Source organism: Astatotilapia calliptera, chromosome 6 (genome assembly GCF_900246225.1).
Source record: "Astatotilapia calliptera chromosome 6, fAstCal1.2, whole genome shotgun sequence".
Taxonomy (NCBI): Eukaryota; Metazoa; Chordata; class Actinopteri; order Cichliformes; family Cichlidae; genus Astatotilapia; species Astatotilapia calliptera.
In genome coordinates this window covers 11,379,492-11,396,692 of record NC_039307.1, presented here as the reverse complement: position 1 = coordinate 11,396,692, position 17,201 = coordinate 11,379,492, and the positions used below count along the sequence as shown (strand labels likewise).

Genomic DNA, 17,201 nt, shown 5'->3' with positions numbered 1-17,201 from the left:
GCAGGATTTAGAAACTACACACATGTCAACATGCTGAAGCAACCTGTTCTCAATTCTAACTCCTCACCCACTGAGGCTTTGTAAAGACCCACAAGCTTGTCATGAAGCAGCAGGTAACCGTAGTTGTAGTTTATATTTTTCAATCTTCAAGGCACTTCAATAGGACCAAACCAGAGATCATTGAAATCAGAAAACCGTGCAATGACACTGTGTGTTAAAAGGCTCCACAGGTGTTGTTATGGTTGCAGAACATGTACCCATGGTAACCAAGGATGTGTAAACCTGGGTAACCAAGGTAAAATCAAAGAAGTGTGTTGCAGATGGTAAAAGTTTGCAAAGGTTTAAGGTTTAATTTGAAAGTGTGTATTTTAATGTTCTTTCCCTTAAACCTATAAACTCATGGTTTGGTGGCTAAATGTAATCACTCAATTCTATACCTAACAAAAGCCCAAACCTAATTATAGAGCTGCAGTAGAGTCAAAAAGAAAGTAAAATGAAATGGAAAAAAAAGTCAAACTGGTTGCATAATCTTGTGGTCTGCTGTTTTCCACTCCAGCTGTTACCTATGGCAAACTTTTGAAGGTTTATGTCTTCATATTTGCCGTCAATGCATCGGAAAATAAAGCTAAAGGGATATACCTTTACAATATGACAATAATGATTCCCTGACTAAGTGTCAGTGTGTAACTTGTCATGGTTCAGAATGTATTTGCTAAGCAGTGTGTATGGGAAGATATTAAAAGCAATAATATAGATATAAGGATGAGTGTGCATTATTTTTAGCATTTCCACACATTTTCAAAACATGATCATAAAACTGATTTAACAAAAATCAGTTTCTTGATCACGGTCATGTGTCTGGAAGCTGGAAGCTGATTACACTTCAGTAACCCTAATAGTCTTAGTATGTGATTCTGAGTCTTGTTAAAGGCGGAACCTGTATTTATATAATGATCCTGTATTACTAATGAAGATATAGAGCACATACAAAAGATTGGCACCCACTTGTTTTCTAGTTAAAGAAGTTATGTCTTTACATGATAGATTTTAATGTCTTTTTTTTTTTTTACAAAAATGTTTGAAAAACAATAAACACTGACCAAAGTTTTGTACAACTAAAACAATAAAAGCAAGAAAAACAAACAGAAAACAAACAAATGTCAAGTCTGGTTTCAATGCCAAGGAATAAAAATGAATTTTCAAGCAGGCTATGAAGATGTCGAGTGTTGCTTAAGTCGTGATGTGAAAGACCAGACTGTTTTAAAGTTTAGGGGCAGCTACAACAAAGGCTTGATCTCCTCTGTGCCTTAATCTGCTTCTCCATATAACCAGAAACATCTGGTGAGCTGAGCTCAGTAATCTTTTGAGATGTGTACGTAGTTAACAGATCAGAATGATAAGAAGCTGTTAACCCGCTTAAAGATTAAAAAAACAAGCAAAAACTTAAAATCTAATCGTAAAACACACTGTGAGCCAGTGCCTGGAAGCCAAAACTAAGGAAATATGGTCTTGTTTGTGTGTGCCCGTTAGGAGTCGAGCTGCTGCATTTTGGACAAGTTGCAGATGGGAAAGCAGAGCCTGGCTGATGCCCAAATAAAGGCTATAACCAAGCCTGGATGAAATGAAGTGACGAGAGAGGGTGTAACCTTTGCAAGGGCCCTCAGCTGTAAGAAACTAATTCTAACAACAAAAGCATTTATTTCTTTATCAAATATAAAGCTGTTGTCAAACCCCTGCTGTTTTCTGTGAACCACAGCATTATGCTTGTGTGGTGGATTTCATTTTAACAGAGGTCACTCTATCTGTCTCCAGTCTGTTTTCTCGCAGCCTGGGGGTTGAGAAAATGCAGAGGGTTTGTCAGTGGAACTGGGTGAAGGGCTGAATGCTGAGCAGGCAAAGAAGAAAATGTAGAAGAAGAGCAGAGTAGGACTTGGAGGAGAATGGGAAAGGATATAAGATTACTTACGGGCAAGACTCAAGTACAGCAGCAGCTGTTTAGGCTGAGTGTTAGTCATCGCCCTCTCTTCAGTCACCCCCCCCCCCCCCTTTTCTGTCTCTCATGTGAATAGCTCCTGAAATAGAGGCCACTGGAGCGTAGGGGGAAATGTGAAAGCTGGTGTAGACAGAGGGGGGTTGTGTGTGCAAGCAATGTGATATGTGCCAGTGTGAGAAACGTATTCATGTGGAAAGACACAGAGTCAAAGAAAAGTGAAAGAAAGAGCAGTGTGAGGGAGACAGGGCCACGCTGATAAATGAAAAGAAAGAAAGGAGGGAGAGAGAGAGAGTCTCTGTGTGTGTGTGTGTGAGAGAGAGAGAGACTGAGATAGAGAGGTCTCGCGCGCGAGAGAGAGCGAGGGGTGGGGAGTCGAGCGCGAGACATGCCCATGCTGAAAGTCTGAATCTGAGAGAGGAAGAAAGCTGGTGAAGGTTCATTCTTGATTTTCCTGTCACAAGTAAAAATAACTTGTACGAAAAGGACGTCTCTTTTCAGTGATCAGTGTTTGTTTTGTCACTCAAATACTTTTTCGATTTTTATGGACCTGAAATTTTTTTCTTGAACCTTTGTGAGCGGACAGCCACCAGATTTTCACTTCATTCATAGTCGCGATAGTTCAGAAACAAACTTCTGTGTGGAACTGTTTTTCCTATTCAGCATGGGATTTGGGAAGGGACTACTTCTGCTTGGTAAGTTTTAAAATGACTTTACCTTGTGTGTGTGTGCGTGTGTGTGTGTAACGAAGTGACGAAGAGTGTGCGAAGGGAAAGTTCAGGGTACATAAAACAAATTTCTTAATTTTATGAGACATGGGCAAAAAAGAGAAAAAATTAAAAACTCAAGAATTAGAGAACATTTTAATCCACCCAGCATGGTATTAACCAAGTTTGTCACCTCGAAAATATAATATTATTACTTTTATTCTTTTTAAAAGTTATTTAGGTTCATTCTAGCTTACAGTGGTAACATAACCCTGTCAAACAGTGATTGGCACCTTCCTGATGTGCTTTCCCCCCAGTTTCTGTTTCTTGAATGTTGTTCTCTATGGTCCTTTCCCTCAGTCGCGGCAGATCGTTACACAGGTTCTACCAGTTGCCTCTTGGTGTTGAAGGAGTTCTTGTTCCCCACTATCGCTAAGTGCTTGGTTATGTTTTCAGATTGTCCGGGTTTTTTTTTTTTTTTTTTTTAGCTTACATTATGAATCAGCTTGAGGTGACTGTTTTTGCGAACACGTGCTATATAAATGAAGCTTAGCTGAACTCTAAGTAGATCTTTCTTGAGGTAATTCGTTTTTGTTGAATGGCTGTGCTTATCAGACTGGTTGGCGTCGAGTAAAAACCTCCAGAAAAACCGTCACATCCTCAGAAACCCTGAACCTGAATCCAGTATCGCTGTTCAATCAGACCGTTGCATATGTCAGCAGTAATATGCAAAAATCACAGACAACGTGCCTCCCCGTAAGAGGAATCTTCAAGTCTTGTTTGAATAAACCGCAGATGTATCAGAGCATGACGTTCGTGTTAGTTCTTCTGGTTTGTCTAGTGGTACACCAGAAGTGATGGTTCATGTAATGTAGGCTGATTTCAGAAGTTCACTTGACTCTATTTTATGTCATCTTTGTACAGATGCCTTACAATATTCTTTAATGAGCTCATGTTTTTATTAAGATAAATACATCTAAAACGTACAAAGCAATCATCAACTAAATATATCCATAGATTGTGTATAAAAGTTGTTAATATAGTACAGGTCTGAAAAGTAAAGACACCTAACACAGGGTGACGCATCTGGCTGCAGAAAGACATCTGATTTTAAAGAAACCTATGAGAAAATGTGTTTGTATTGTTCACTTGATTTATAATCCCAGTGAACACTTTCCTGGTGTGCTTGTCGGCGAAACTGCTGGCTTCAGATTTTACCGAATAGAGTTTGATGTTCACATTTTCAAAAATTTGGCCCCTATTAAAGCCAAATGAATAATAGTGCAGAGTCCAGGATGGCTGCCCTGTGACTGACAAGTAGCTGATGTAAGACAAGAGTCACTGAGGTTTGAGTCGTATGCACAATGACATCTAGTTTTAGCGGGCCAAGGTGGCCACAGACAAAATTGTCAGCTTAAGGCTTTAGAATAAGACTTGACAATTCAATTCAATTCAATTCAATCAGTTTTATTTATATAGCCTCAAATAACAACAACAGTCACCCTAAGGTGCTTTATATTGTAAGGTAGACCCTACAATAATATATAGAGAAAAATCCAACAATCACATGACCCCCTATGAGCAAGCACTTTGGTGACAGTGGGAAGGAAAAACTCCAGCAAAACCAGGCTCAGGGAAGGGCGGGGCCATCTGCCGTGACATAGGGTGAGAGAAGGAAGACCGGATAGAAGGCATGCTGTGGAAGAGAGCCAGAGATTAATAACAAGTATGATTCAGTGCAGAGAGGGTGACATCACAATGGTGCTGCGATTTTTATATAATAATAATAATAATGATGTATACTTTATTGATCCCTGTGGGGAAATTACTCTCTCTGCATCTAACCCATTCACTCAGTGAAGCAGTGGGCAGCCACCAATCAGGTGCCTGGGGAGCAGTGTGTAGGGACAGTACCTTGCTCAGGGGTACTTCAGGGTAGCCATTCTGTGGATTCGAACCACCGACCTTCACGTGGCAACACGCTGTCCCTTCCCCATATACAGTCTATGTTTATTTCCTATATAAAGTTATATACACATGTTGCTAATATGCCAATATGCTTGTTCAATGCTCTATAGCACTGCTTCATAAACAAACACAATAAGAGTTATCGCCCACTGCAGCATTTGTTGCTTCTTTTAGTCAACTTTTTGTTGTTGTTGCTGGTTTTTTGGGGTTGTTTTTTTTGCATCATAGTTTCACGCTTTCTGTGTTTACCACTTTCGAACCTGTCTGTGTTGAGCTCTCACAATATGTGGCAAAACTCTTCTTTTGTTAAGATGAAACCAGTGATGTGTCGAACATCCTGTTATATCACCCAAGTGTTGCAACTCTGACCTCTTTTGTCAAAACTGAATGTCCCTGGTCTTTGGTTGTGAGGAATATCAAAAAACGAATTCGTGTGCTGACCAAGTCAAAAGTTGGTCAGTAGCCTTTGAATGAAATGAACATTACTTCCACAAGCTGCTCAGTAATGATGATGTGACATAAAAGGCAAAAGGGTCAGTTAGTCCCCTCAGAAGTTGGTGAAAATCTAACAAGTACATGACATTTTTCAAGACATCTTTTGTGACAGCACTAAATATAAAAGTCAACATTGTGTACTATGTGTTAGACAGGAATACTACATGTCTGAATATGTGGTCTGCAACCAATTTTGGCTAGATGTTTGCGCTGTGGTAAAAATAAACAGTTCAGATGAATATAGGTTTAAAGTTGAAATTAACTGTGGCCTACAGAAACCCCTGTCTAACAATAATGACAGGGGCTAAAGCCTTAGTAATAACTGACTGAATGAATGATATCACCAAATGCCAGCAATTTAGTTCTCAAATTAAACATAACATAACATAACATAACAATTTCAACCATAATACCAGGCTCTGTTTTTTTTTCAAATCACAATATTTTTAAATAACTAATATTTCTAAAAAAAAGATGCTGCAAAATAGCTCTTGCATGATTAATTTCCTTGTCTCTGTTCACATGCTATTACTGTAACCAAAGGCAAACAAAAGCTGGACTTTTTCAAGCAAACTCAAAAATCCCCTTAATTCTGAAACAGGCATGTTGGATGGTAAACATATGACCGATCAACACCTACTAATCAGCTTTACTTCTCACAGTCAGCCCTTTAGTGAAAAGACAACCCGCCTGTGTTTACAAAACTGAAACAGTTTACAGAAGGAAGTATTTATTGTCTATCAAGTCAAAATATACTTCTAGGAACAGAGAGAGAAAAATAGACATGCAGCTTACAAAAGATGGCAGAAAAGGCAGAGGAGTCAATCAATCAATCAATCAATCAATCAATTTATTTATAAGCACATTCAGGTTGACCAAAGTGCTGTACATAGTAAAAAACTAAAAAGTAGATCAAACACACACAAAGACTGAAACAAAACACAATTAAAAGCTAGAGAGTAAAAATGTGTAGGAGTCATACAGCTGGGGCACATGTGCTCACTGGTCAGTAGAGTCGTCTGTATGCGAGCATGCGGTTAGTCTTTAAAAAAAATCAGGTATTGTTTCTGTCTGTGGTTATTTCATCATATAATAAGAACAAGTCGGCCTCGTTCACACTTTCTGTCACTGTTCACTGAGCAACACTGACTGTGTTTCCTGTGGCATTACTCTGGGACAGTTTAGCCTCATCGTGAAATAACAGAATTGTGGTAGAAGAAGGGAAACACAGAAGAAGGACACCGTGTGTGCAAATTGCTAACTGAGGAAGGAAACATAATGACTTTTGCAAAACTGTGAACTAAGCAAATAATTCTGTTTGCATAGTTCACACTTTTAGCAAAGTGATGGATACTTGTAGATGGGAACATAAACAGAGACGTTAAAATGAAGTACACTTTTTGAAGACACAACATATTACATGGCAACTTCACATTCACAATTTGTTTATTTAAAACTTTGTTTCTCTTTATATCAGAAGATGGATTTCAAATAAGATTGTAATTTAATCACATTTCTTTCTTTTGCTTTTTCTCCACAGGGCTAGCATGTGCACTGGGAAATCGTGATCTGGGGTGTAGAATTGGCTTGAGCTACAACAAAACTATCAAAGACTGCACTGGTAAATCTGTCATTACCTATCGTTTTGACTTTTCTTTGACATTTTCTTGCTTCTGTGTGCCGTTTCTCAAAACAAGAACTCTCAGACAAACATGGCATTACCATCATGCAAGGACTCTTAGCATAGTTTAATAGGAAAGTGGCCTTTCTTAATGACATTCTTCTTTATTTTTTCCCATTTTAGGACTTTTAGCTCACACCCAGGAAGGATTCAATTTGAAACAACAGTAGAGGAGTTTGAAATAGTTAGATCATTTCAAATACTAGCATCTAATTAAAGAAATATGACACAAATAAAATAATCTAATAAGATAACTACCAAGTTTGCTTTAAACTGAAATGATATTTTTTCATTTGTAAAAAAATAAATAAAATAAAAACTTGAATATTATTTTTTACTATCTACTCATGGTTATGTGTTTTCATTTTGTATTTAATCTACAGATATTAATGAGTGTTCAGAAAATCCACCGGCATGTGGGAGTCATTCAAGATGCATCAACACAATTGGCAGCTACTACTGTCAGTGCCTGCATGGATTCATTCAAAGTTCAAAAAATGTTAACTTCACACAGGGACAGGGACAGTGCAAAGGTAAGTGTGTTTGACATACATTTCTCCAGTCTGCTCTTACCATTGTTTACAGTATGTTTTTTTTTTTTTTCAGATATCAGGCTTGGAAAGCTCACTATAGTTTGTTTGCTAAAGCTAGAGATCTGGGATTATCTAATGAAACTCAGTTATAGTTGTTTAACCAGATGGTATTACCTGTATGGTTGTACAGGTGTGGTTCCATGAAGATATTTTATTTATTGATGTTTTACATTTTACATTTTTGAAGAAGCTTCTTAAGTTAAATTAAAAAGTGTGCTGTGTATGGAGATTTGGAAAGTTTTAAATGGATTAAAATTGTTGAATGTGGGGTGATTGGTTTTTAAGTCATGGTGAATAGTGAAGTAAAAGCAAATATTAAAATATACACGATTTTCTTATTTATGGGAACATAAAGTGGTGAATAAAAGCAGTAATCATGATGAGGAGATCTGATATCCTGAGGCAAAATTAGAATTCTGGAATTTTTAATAATGGTGTTTGTATAAACTACAGAATATTGAAGTGCGAGTTCCAACTGGAATAATTGTTTGTGTAGTTTTGATCATTCCATCTGCTGTTATTTGGCAAGGTTCAGATAGTGGTATCTATGGAAGCCTGTTTCTGCCAGTGAAAAAAAAGTATAAATAACTCAAAATTTAATTACATTTTGCGCAGAGGAATGCGCACAATTTGTTTAGTGCGCGTTCCTCTGCGCCATATCCTTCCGGGTAACAAGTAAATGATGTCATTCACGTAGATTACTGATTGATAGAGCTAACTTGAAATTTCGAGTTACTTTTCTCAAAAATTGTAGTTAATAAGTCAAAAATTTGAGAAAATAACTCGATATTTCGAGAAAATAAGTCGAAATTTCGGTTTACTTTTCTTAAAATTGATACTTTCTATTTCTTTTTTAGTGGCGAAAACGGGCTTCCATAGGTATTGCATGGAGCTGAATATATTAAAATTATGCTCCCCCAGATTTGCTAATTTGGGTTTGAATATTCTCATCAAGTTCTACTATTTCATACATTTCACATGTGTGTTTATCTGTACACCCACTCAGTACAAACAAGCTCAACATAAAAAAAGGAAATCAAATCTGTCTCCAATAACAAAAACACACAAAAGAGAGAGAGGAGAGAGCGTGAGATCAGGCTTACAGTAGCATCCAGCCAGCAAGAGAAAATGAAAGCTTACAAAAACTCTGCTAGTGTTGATATGATCTTTAAAAAGTCTTATAGGCCCTTTACATTATGACACAGTGTCATAATGTAAAGGGCAAGTTCTACTTGCAAAGTAGAACTTAGTGATCCCAAAATACAAGACAAGATGTCACAACACCGTTTGCTGGGAAAGTTTAACTCTTTCCTTAAGATCCTTTTACCAGCATCATAAAAGTCACATGACTGTGTGGGTAGCTACATTTCAGAGACGTTTATTCTTTTGAAGGACGGACCAATACCTTCTATATTCAGAGTTGTTTCTGTCTAATCAAAATTATTACATTTGAGGAGTATGAGCCATTACCTATGCCTCTGCTCTATATCCCTACACAGATTTTAATGAGTGCACAGACAGTGAAAATAAAGAAGAGCTGTGTGGACCCAATGGAGTGTGTAATAATATTATTGGGAGTTATTGGTGCAACTGCTCAAATGGCTACACCAATTACAGCGCGGAAAGGACACCATGCTCAAGTAAGTGTGCAGTTTTTTGTTATTTCCTATAAACGAGTGCATTTCACAGCTTTTATGTCCTCATATTCTTCACATTAGGCAACACACCTTTATTGCATTTTTGCAATTTTCCTGACACAGACGTCACTGTATTAGTTGCAGACTATATTTTCACCATCTTTTACACCACCATGTTTAAGTAGTAAGAAAACCAAATTTCATCCACTGCGCTTCCTGAGTAAAGTCCCTTTTTTTCCCTTCTTAGTCATGCAGCTTGTGGTTTTGCTTTCTTTTATCTTTTGGGACTCAGTTTTTGAGTTTTTGATATCAGGGCTTACTCAACACTCTATCTACTTTCTGTATGAACTTATCAGTTCAAGAATCTAGATTGTGGCTTGTCTTCCAGCACATTGCATAGTTTTGTTCCTTTACTGTGAGATTTTTTATCACACACTCTTTTCATGGTGGAGGCAAGAATCCCAGTCAGCCGGTGTGGTGATAACCTAATGCTTTGTTTTGTCTAGAACTCGATTGTGATAATTTCCGTGCTGAGAAAAAGCCAACACAGGTAAGTGTGGAAATAAAATTATGATCATTATCAACATAATGGAACAATCACAGATATAAAGCCAGTTATAGTTCAAAAATGGATAATACATCTAGCTCAAATTCTGTTTATCAGGTGTTTCAAAGTTACTTATTTATTCTGACAATAACATCTGGCTGGCAAAAAACCTCATAGCACACCTGGATTCGCACACAAGTACACCAGTTTGCTTTGGCACATCACGTAGGACCTGCTCCTCTAGACGACCCTATGGCCTCGCAAGGTTCAAAATACATGAACTTTAGAATGGGGCAGGCTGAATAGTGTCTTTATTCTCTGTCTATGTGTCTCCCAGTTGCTCGGGGGCCTGGCAAACATCATGTCCATGATGAGAAACAGCTGTTTGGCCCTGTCTGGAACTGGCAGCAAAGTAAAGCTTGATGGAGATGCGCTACTGGAGGTTAGGAAAAGATACAAGTATGCATACACTCATAACAAATGCAAATGCGTACGCAGTATTCACAATCGCCCCTCTGTGTCTTTTATTTGTGACAGAAACTTTTCACAGAGACCGATGCGATGCTGTCTCCTGGAACCCAGAACATCGATGAAAGTGTGAGTGGGCTGCTCACTGCTGTGGAGAAATCGATTTTATTCATTGGGCCTCAGCTAAAAGACAACCACACTAAGATGGAGAACAACAAGATAGGTAACACTTTTGAATTAATGAACTTGATGATTTCCATCTTGGGAACTAATAGTTAGGATGCAAAGTGTGTTATGATTTGAAAGGAGTGATTTGCTTGAATAGATGCACAGATTGCTGTTCAAAGAGGAACGACTCGACCAACTGGAGACATTCGTCTGTCCAGTGAATATGCTTATCTGGACACAGACTGGACAACAGCAGCCGGGACGGGAAAATATCCTGGTAAATATCAGTTCTTTTCTGTCCAGTTCAAGTCATAATAAGTTTATAATATTCTAATATTCTGTGGATCTTTTACAGGTTTTGCTGTGGCTGCATTGTTGAGCTACAAAAACCTTGAAAGCTCTGTGAACAGGTCTTTCGAGATGGTCAAAGGAGCTAAAGAAAACGGAGCGGACCCCTCCTACCAGGTCTTCTCTAAAGTTGTGTCTGTGGTGGTCTCAAATCCGTCGACTCAGAAACTGAGCCGCTCTGTCAACATCACCTTCAGACATCTTGAGGTAATCCCACCTGTGTCACATCCACTTTTTTTAAAAATCAGTCATTTACTTCTTTTGAGCTTCACAGTAACAAACATGAGGAGCAAAAGAACAAGAGATGTAAATAAAACATAAATCGCATCTTTGACATGTTTGTTTTGGTTTTAGGACATAGAGGAATCGACTAACGTGAGTTACATCTGTGCATATTGGACCGAGACAGGGGCCTGGTCCACAGATGGTTGTTCTAAGCAGGACTCCAATGCCTCACGCACCATATGTACATGTAACCATCTGAGCAGCTTTGCTGTTCTCATGGCTCTTCACCCCATCGAGGTAAGAAACAGCTTAAAAAAGTGTAACCATGTAAGGTTTAAGACCTCATCGGTGACCCTGACCCCAAACCTAACGCTATATCTTGATAAAAAAACAAAACAAATTCTGATGCATGTCAGTTTGAAATTTTTCTTGTCCCCTAATTCCCAAGACATGGGAGAACAAATGTAAAATTACTCGGTCTAAAAACATAGGGTAAGGGTCATCAGTGTTCATGACTTAAACCTCAATGAAATACAAATCATTTTCTATTAGAATAGCATTACTTTATAAGTTTATAAGTAAAATGATTTTATGATCTTGAAAAGAAATGTGCAACAAAATGTTATTTACTGGTAACCAGCTGCACTCACATTCACACTTATTGTCTTCTCTTCCAGCACACCTATGGGCTCGAGCTGGTGACTAAAATAGGACTGACCATCTCCCTGTTGTGTCTCACACTCTGCATCCTGACTTTCAAGTTCTGCCGTTCCATACAGGGAACCCGCACCACCATCCACCTGCACCTCTGCATCTGTCTCTTCATAGCTGATCTTATCTTCCTGGCTGGCATTTCTCAAACTAAACCTGTGGTACGTTTCTAAAAGGATGTGACATGTGACATGCTCTACATTATTTAAAGAGAATATGTAAATTCACCAGCATTCGTGGTAACAACAATATCTTGTGCCAGGAACGGCAGCTAATGGCCTGTACTTGAGAATGTGGGTCAAATCATAGTTAATGTAACTAACTAGTTTGTCATATAGTGTCATGCAATATCTTCACATGATACTTATCTTTCTGTGTATCTGCTGTGAAACAGAGTCTTTCTCACTTTAACGCTGGAGCATTCCTGCAGAAATAAATCTCGAATGGCGCTTTCTGACATGATAAAGCAGAATACCCTTGTGGGTTTTCTAAAGGGGAAAAAATGTACTTTTTAAAAAAATAATCTGTCCGTGAAAAATTTTCACGGACAGATTGTTGGAGTAGGCTCAGAATGGAGCAGAAAATTACAAAAATGAGCACAGGGAAGTTTGTTGCAAAGAAAACTTCAGTTTGAATCAGAATCTATCCCATAACCTAACCTATTCCACATGTGCTTTGCTTGATTATTCCCATTTAGTTGTAGTTAATGCCATTTCATTCATTAAGGACTAATTTTTAATTGAAATAATGTTGGCTGACATTACCTACTGCAGTCACACTTAATTACACTTCACTGTTTGAACTGTGATTGTTTGAATTGTGTAGTTTACACAATCACAACTCTGCAAAAAAAAAGACAAAGGCTTGTTTACCTCTTAATGCTGTCGTTTATTCATCTGACTAAGAACAGAATATATTTTGATCAGACACACTGGCTTGTTACAGCAGCTCAGCTATAAACTAACCAATGCAATAATGAGAAAAGACCTGTATCTGAATGAGACCAGAAGAAGTACTGCTGAGGCAGGGTGGCAGCTCAGGATGGTACCAGAGAACAGTACCTGGCCTAGCAAGTGTAAAATGCCATTTTTTGGATATTTTAGCACCTCAAAAGTACAAAAACCCACTTATAATTTGTCTCATTAATAATTAGACTGTTTTCAGTGCTCATATGTTGCAAATGGAAGTAATACAAACTAACTGTAAACAATGATGAGCTCAGAAAACCGTGGGAGGATTTCAGCCTTGCCAGGAGCATCTGCCAACACTGAGAGAAGGTGTCCTTGAGCTGATAAGCTTCCACAGATACATGGATAACAAACTGTGATAATTATGGCAAGTGGATAATTACCTAATAATGCAGACGAGGTAGCAGCTTGCTGGTTAACCTGATGCTTCTTTTTAGTTCTCTCTCTGTTAATCTATTGATCGGTTTTGGGATTCAGCAGAACACAGGCACCGAGGAATTATCTGTGGTTAACTCTGACAGCAACAAAGTAACAGCCGAGCCTGGCCACTGTTAAAGTGTTCTTAAAGTGTTGCTGTTGGCTTGATTTGTCACACCTTGTGCTTTTCACAGCTGTCAAGAGTTACTTTGTAGTCTCTTCTCCTTCAGAGAGATCACATGACTGAAGGTTCCCGATAAGCAAAAATGATGTCTGACCTTGAAGCATTACATGCTAAAATGGTGTATTTTGTTATCCTTGTCCATATGAGTTGAGCAGAATTGGTGCTGTGGTACTGTGTTTTCTGATGTTTATGTACATCTTTGCTCCATTAATACATTGGCAGTAAAGATGTAAAATGCTGCTAAGCTACTTATTCATGTGGTCTTAATTACATTTGGAGAATAGAAAATGTTTGTGTGAATAATTCTCACTCACAGAAACATTGCAAGCAGCTGACTGCTGTACGATCGGGGATAGAGCGGTGCTTTCTCCTCTCTGACGTGTTCTTTTTCTGTGTCCTTTCACATTACAGGGTGGCTGCAGGTTTGTTGCAGCAATGCTCCATTTCTTCTTCCTGGCGGTATTCACCTGGATGCTGTTAGAAGGGGTGCAGCTGTACCGTATGGTTGTTCTGGTGTTCAATGCCACCATGCGGCCCCTCTACCTATATGCTGTGGGCTACGGGACGCCTCTGTTTATCGTCGTTATATCCGCCTGCGTTAGACCAAACGGATACGGCACTAAAAAATAGTAAGTCTTCCAGTAACTAAAAGTGATGACCAGAGAAGCCTTGTCTGTGCATGTGTTTCTACAGTTGCTTAATAGTAATGACATCAGTAGGTTGCATAAACTTAATGCTATCTATCTCAGTGAAGCAAAGAACATCCTGTTGTGAATGTGTGTTTTATCACTAAACGTAGCTGCTGGCTGTCCACGGATGACGGCTTCGTCTGGAGCTTCTTCGGGCCTGTGTGCTTAGTCATCTTTGTGAATGTCTTCTTCTTTATCATCACCGTCTGGAAACTTGCCCAGAAGTTTACCAGCCTCAACCCAGACCTCTCCAACCTGCACAAAATTAAGTCAGTCTGTGTATTAATTTGAATGTGTAACCCCTTCCACTGCATGACCAAACTGTGTAACTATAAAACGTACAATATATAGATTCAATATGGCAGCTTCGGGACTGGGAATTGCTTTGATAGAAAGAATACGTTTTGTGAGGGGGAAAAAATGGAGGGAATGTTTTCTTAGTTGTGACAGCTCCCCGATGAGCTTCTGTTAATGGATTTTGTCTCGCCTGTCTACCTACAGTAGGCTCATACTTAGCTCATGGACCCTCCGCTCATAGCTGCAAAAAACATTAGAGTTAAAAAGAAAAAGAATCCCTTGTTCTTTTTGCTAGTCGATCATGAATGATGTGTAGTTCAGTCCAAGGAGTTGGGAAAGTGAACTTCATGTGCCAGAAACAAGAGAGAAAGATGTTTTTTTTCAGTAGAGGAAAAAGTCAGAAGGCATTAAATTATAATCCAACAATTTCTGTCTGTGGAAGAAAAGTCTCTTTTTCACATTTCGATCTTCTTGTTTGCTAAATGGATTCTTGGCTAAGTTGGTAACTTCAGCTAGGCTGGATAAATAAATAGAACAAAGGAGCCATACAGAGCAAACTGACAGAAACTTCTTTTTAAGAGTGCCTCTTTTAATCTCTCTTTTATATTTATCATTAGCCTTTGGCTTTTCTGCTTCCACATACATTCAGCAGAAAGCAAAGTGAACTAAAATGATCTGTTCTGTAGCTGCTTTGCCTAGAACACATGTCTCATTGTGTTCTTTCACTTTTAATGGGGCTTTCCAAACACTGATGTAGTAACTGAGTCATCCGTGTGTAACCTTTACCATTCTCTGGTAATCTTTATTGACTTACCGTTTTTCCCATCCTTCTTTTCCGTCTGCAGAGCTTTCACTGTGACAGCTGTAGCCCAGATGTGTATTCTGGGTCTGATGTGGGTATCTGGGGTCTTCTTGTTTCAAGAGGATCCCCCTGTTGCAGTGTCGTACATTTTCACCATCTTCAACAGCCTGCAGGGCGCACTGGTCTTCATCATGCACTGTCTGCTGTCCAAACAGGTACGAACACAGTATATTTGTGTAAAGCTTCATGTGGACATGATGCTAAGACCGAAATTAAAACAGCATGAAAATGTATATTTAAATAAAATCAGTGAAAAGGGCAAAAGCAGTGACAAACATGCTAGATTGTGTCAGTATGCGAGGTGGCAACACAGATTTGTTTCTTAATGTTCTGTTGCCCTCTGTAGGTGAGAGAGGAATATGCCAATTTCCTCTCCTGTATCTGCACGTCACAGAAGAAAAGATACTCAGACCTAAGCACCACAAATCCCTCCAGCAGTCAATCACAAGTAAGCATGCAATAATACCACTGGATATCATCATCGGTCACAAGCACACTTTGTAGTGGAAAGTAAAGAACTGCATTTTCTCACTGGTAGCACTTTGGTACTTTTTAATCTACTAGGGGTGTGTAATTATTAGCTTTAAATTACTCTGTGTCTAACCGTGTGGTTTGTCTCCCTTTAGGGTTCAAAGAGTGGGCAGCAAACAGGAGAATCACAAATATGAAGCGCTCAAGCTAAAGCTTTCCTCCAAAGACTTAATGACTATCACACATTCAGCCTAATTTGTCACCTACAGCAATTCTTCATTTAAACTTGATTCCGGTGAAGTCTAAAAGCAGTGACTCACTAAATGACTACACAATGCTGGCTGGGGGCTGTTGGCAGATTCACCAACACTCGGTGACTTGGGAAAAAAAGAAATAAAGTGGTTCCTGGATATTTACATTTAAACTGTAGTTTTTAGTTTTATCCAAGTCCTCTTAAAATCCTTTATTTCAAAATAAAATGTCATTCTTAGGTACTGATAGCAAGAATTTATAGCTTGTCTTTAAAGTATCACATCATAAAACAGTAAGAAATGAAATTGTGACCTGTTAAGCACAGGTTATTCCTCGTAGGTAACGTAATGTTAATGGGACCAAATTTCAGTTCAATCCAGTAGCATCGTTTGCTACTCACAAGGTCGCAAGGTCCGATTTACCTCCTGAATATGGTTATTTTCCTCATTGTTTGTGTGCTGTAGTACTCTTTGTAGTTCAAGGCGTACTGGTAATGACAGATTTTTATCACTGAGTTAAAAAAAAAAAGTCACAGGCATGAAAAAGCCGGCTATTAAAAGTGTTTATTCAGGAGTGTGAAAGTGAAGCTGCTCGAGTGGCTTATTGGTTCACGCAGAACATATCACAGTAATAATATAAGCTGTATTCCTTTCAAAGTCATATGATATAATTATGTTAGTATTTATTTTCAGTGCAGACAATAAAGTCCATGTTATGTAGGCTACAAGAAAAAAATGAGCATGCAAATTGTTCTGTTTTACATATTTGTATTTTTGTTTTTGCATAAATGGCTGTTTGTATATAAGATTGGGAATGTTTGCTGTTACTGTCGGATAATATTTGTTTCCATGTACTCTATTTAACAGTAGGCTGCAACGGAAGCAGCTTACCAATGATGAGTTTCCCCTTGTTCCCATGTGGGTTCTTGCAAGGAGTTTATGTCTGCTTCTTTGATTACGAACAAAGCAAGTGTTTTTAAAGAAAATAATACTTGTGGCTATTTTCAAAGACTCGCCCTTGATTAACAACTGAGCTGTGCCTTTTTCCCCCACCCCAAGTGCATATTTCAAGGGTTTTCTTTTTATTCTCAAAATTGTGAACTTGAAATTCTAAATCTGTCCCAAAACGAGTGGGCAATTCACAAAAACAGACCCACCCTACTGATAAGCCTGCAACTTCCTGCAAGCAAACTGTGTTTAAGCCTGTGAGCAGTCACAATGTGCCTTTACACACTCTTAGTTACTGTAAAACTTAAGCGATGGGAGCTGTACAGACCTGAATTTGTTTATTTTGTTGCACTTTGCCATGATGATAAATATGATGATCCCGCGCCTCTTTACTCACACAGTGCACCAGCCTCAGTTACAGATCCTGGAGAGTAAAAATAAACTTTTTAATATATTTCCAGTTACAGAAAAAACAAAAAGCGACAAAGATGTTAGTATGAGGAAACATTTCGATTGTTTTATTGTCTTAATCCTTACTGCGAAATATATTAAAGTCACCTCGCTGTTGGTTTTAAC

At 38.5% G+C, this 17,201-nt stretch overlaps 1 protein-coding gene across 1 annotated transcript; it reads left to right on the top strand.

The window, feature by feature from the left end:
- Positions 1–2,350: 2,350 nt before the first annotated feature.
- Positions 2,351–15,856, top strand: adgre5b.1 (adhesion G protein-coupled receptor E5b, duplicate 1). The gene is made up of 16 exons (XM_026170294.1): positions 2,351–2,685; positions 6,701–6,781; positions 7,225–7,374; positions 8,934–9,074; positions 9,578–9,621; positions 9,956–10,060; positions 10,156–10,309; positions 10,412–10,531; positions 10,610–10,809; positions 10,957–11,124; positions 11,505–11,699; positions 13,519–13,736; positions 13,907–14,065; positions 14,939–15,110; positions 15,302–15,403; positions 15,582–15,856. The coding sequence occupies exons 1-16, from the start codon at positions 2,655–2,657 to the stop codon at positions 15,621–15,623; spliced, it is 2,082 nt and encodes a 693-aa protein (XP_026026079.1). The 5' UTR covers positions 2,351–2,654; the 3' UTR covers positions 15,624–15,856.
- The last annotated feature ends 1,345 nt before the right edge of the window (positions 15,857–17,201 follow it).

What these genes read in the sequence shown, in the direction of transcription:
- adgre5b.1 (XM_026170294.1), top strand. Translation starts at nt 2,655, where the DNA reads ATGGGATTTGGGAAGGGACTACTTCTGCTTG. An exon ending in TTTCTCAAACTAAACCTGTG is followed by an intron (nt 11,700 to 13,518) that starts GTACGTTTCTAA and finishes TTCACATTACAG; the next exon opens with GGTGGCTGCAGGTTTGTTGC. An exon ending in CCTCCAGCAGTCAATCACAA is followed by an intron (nt 15,404 to 15,581) that starts GTAAGCATGCAA and finishes GTCTCCCTTTAG; the next exon opens with GGTTCAAAGAGTGGGCAGCA.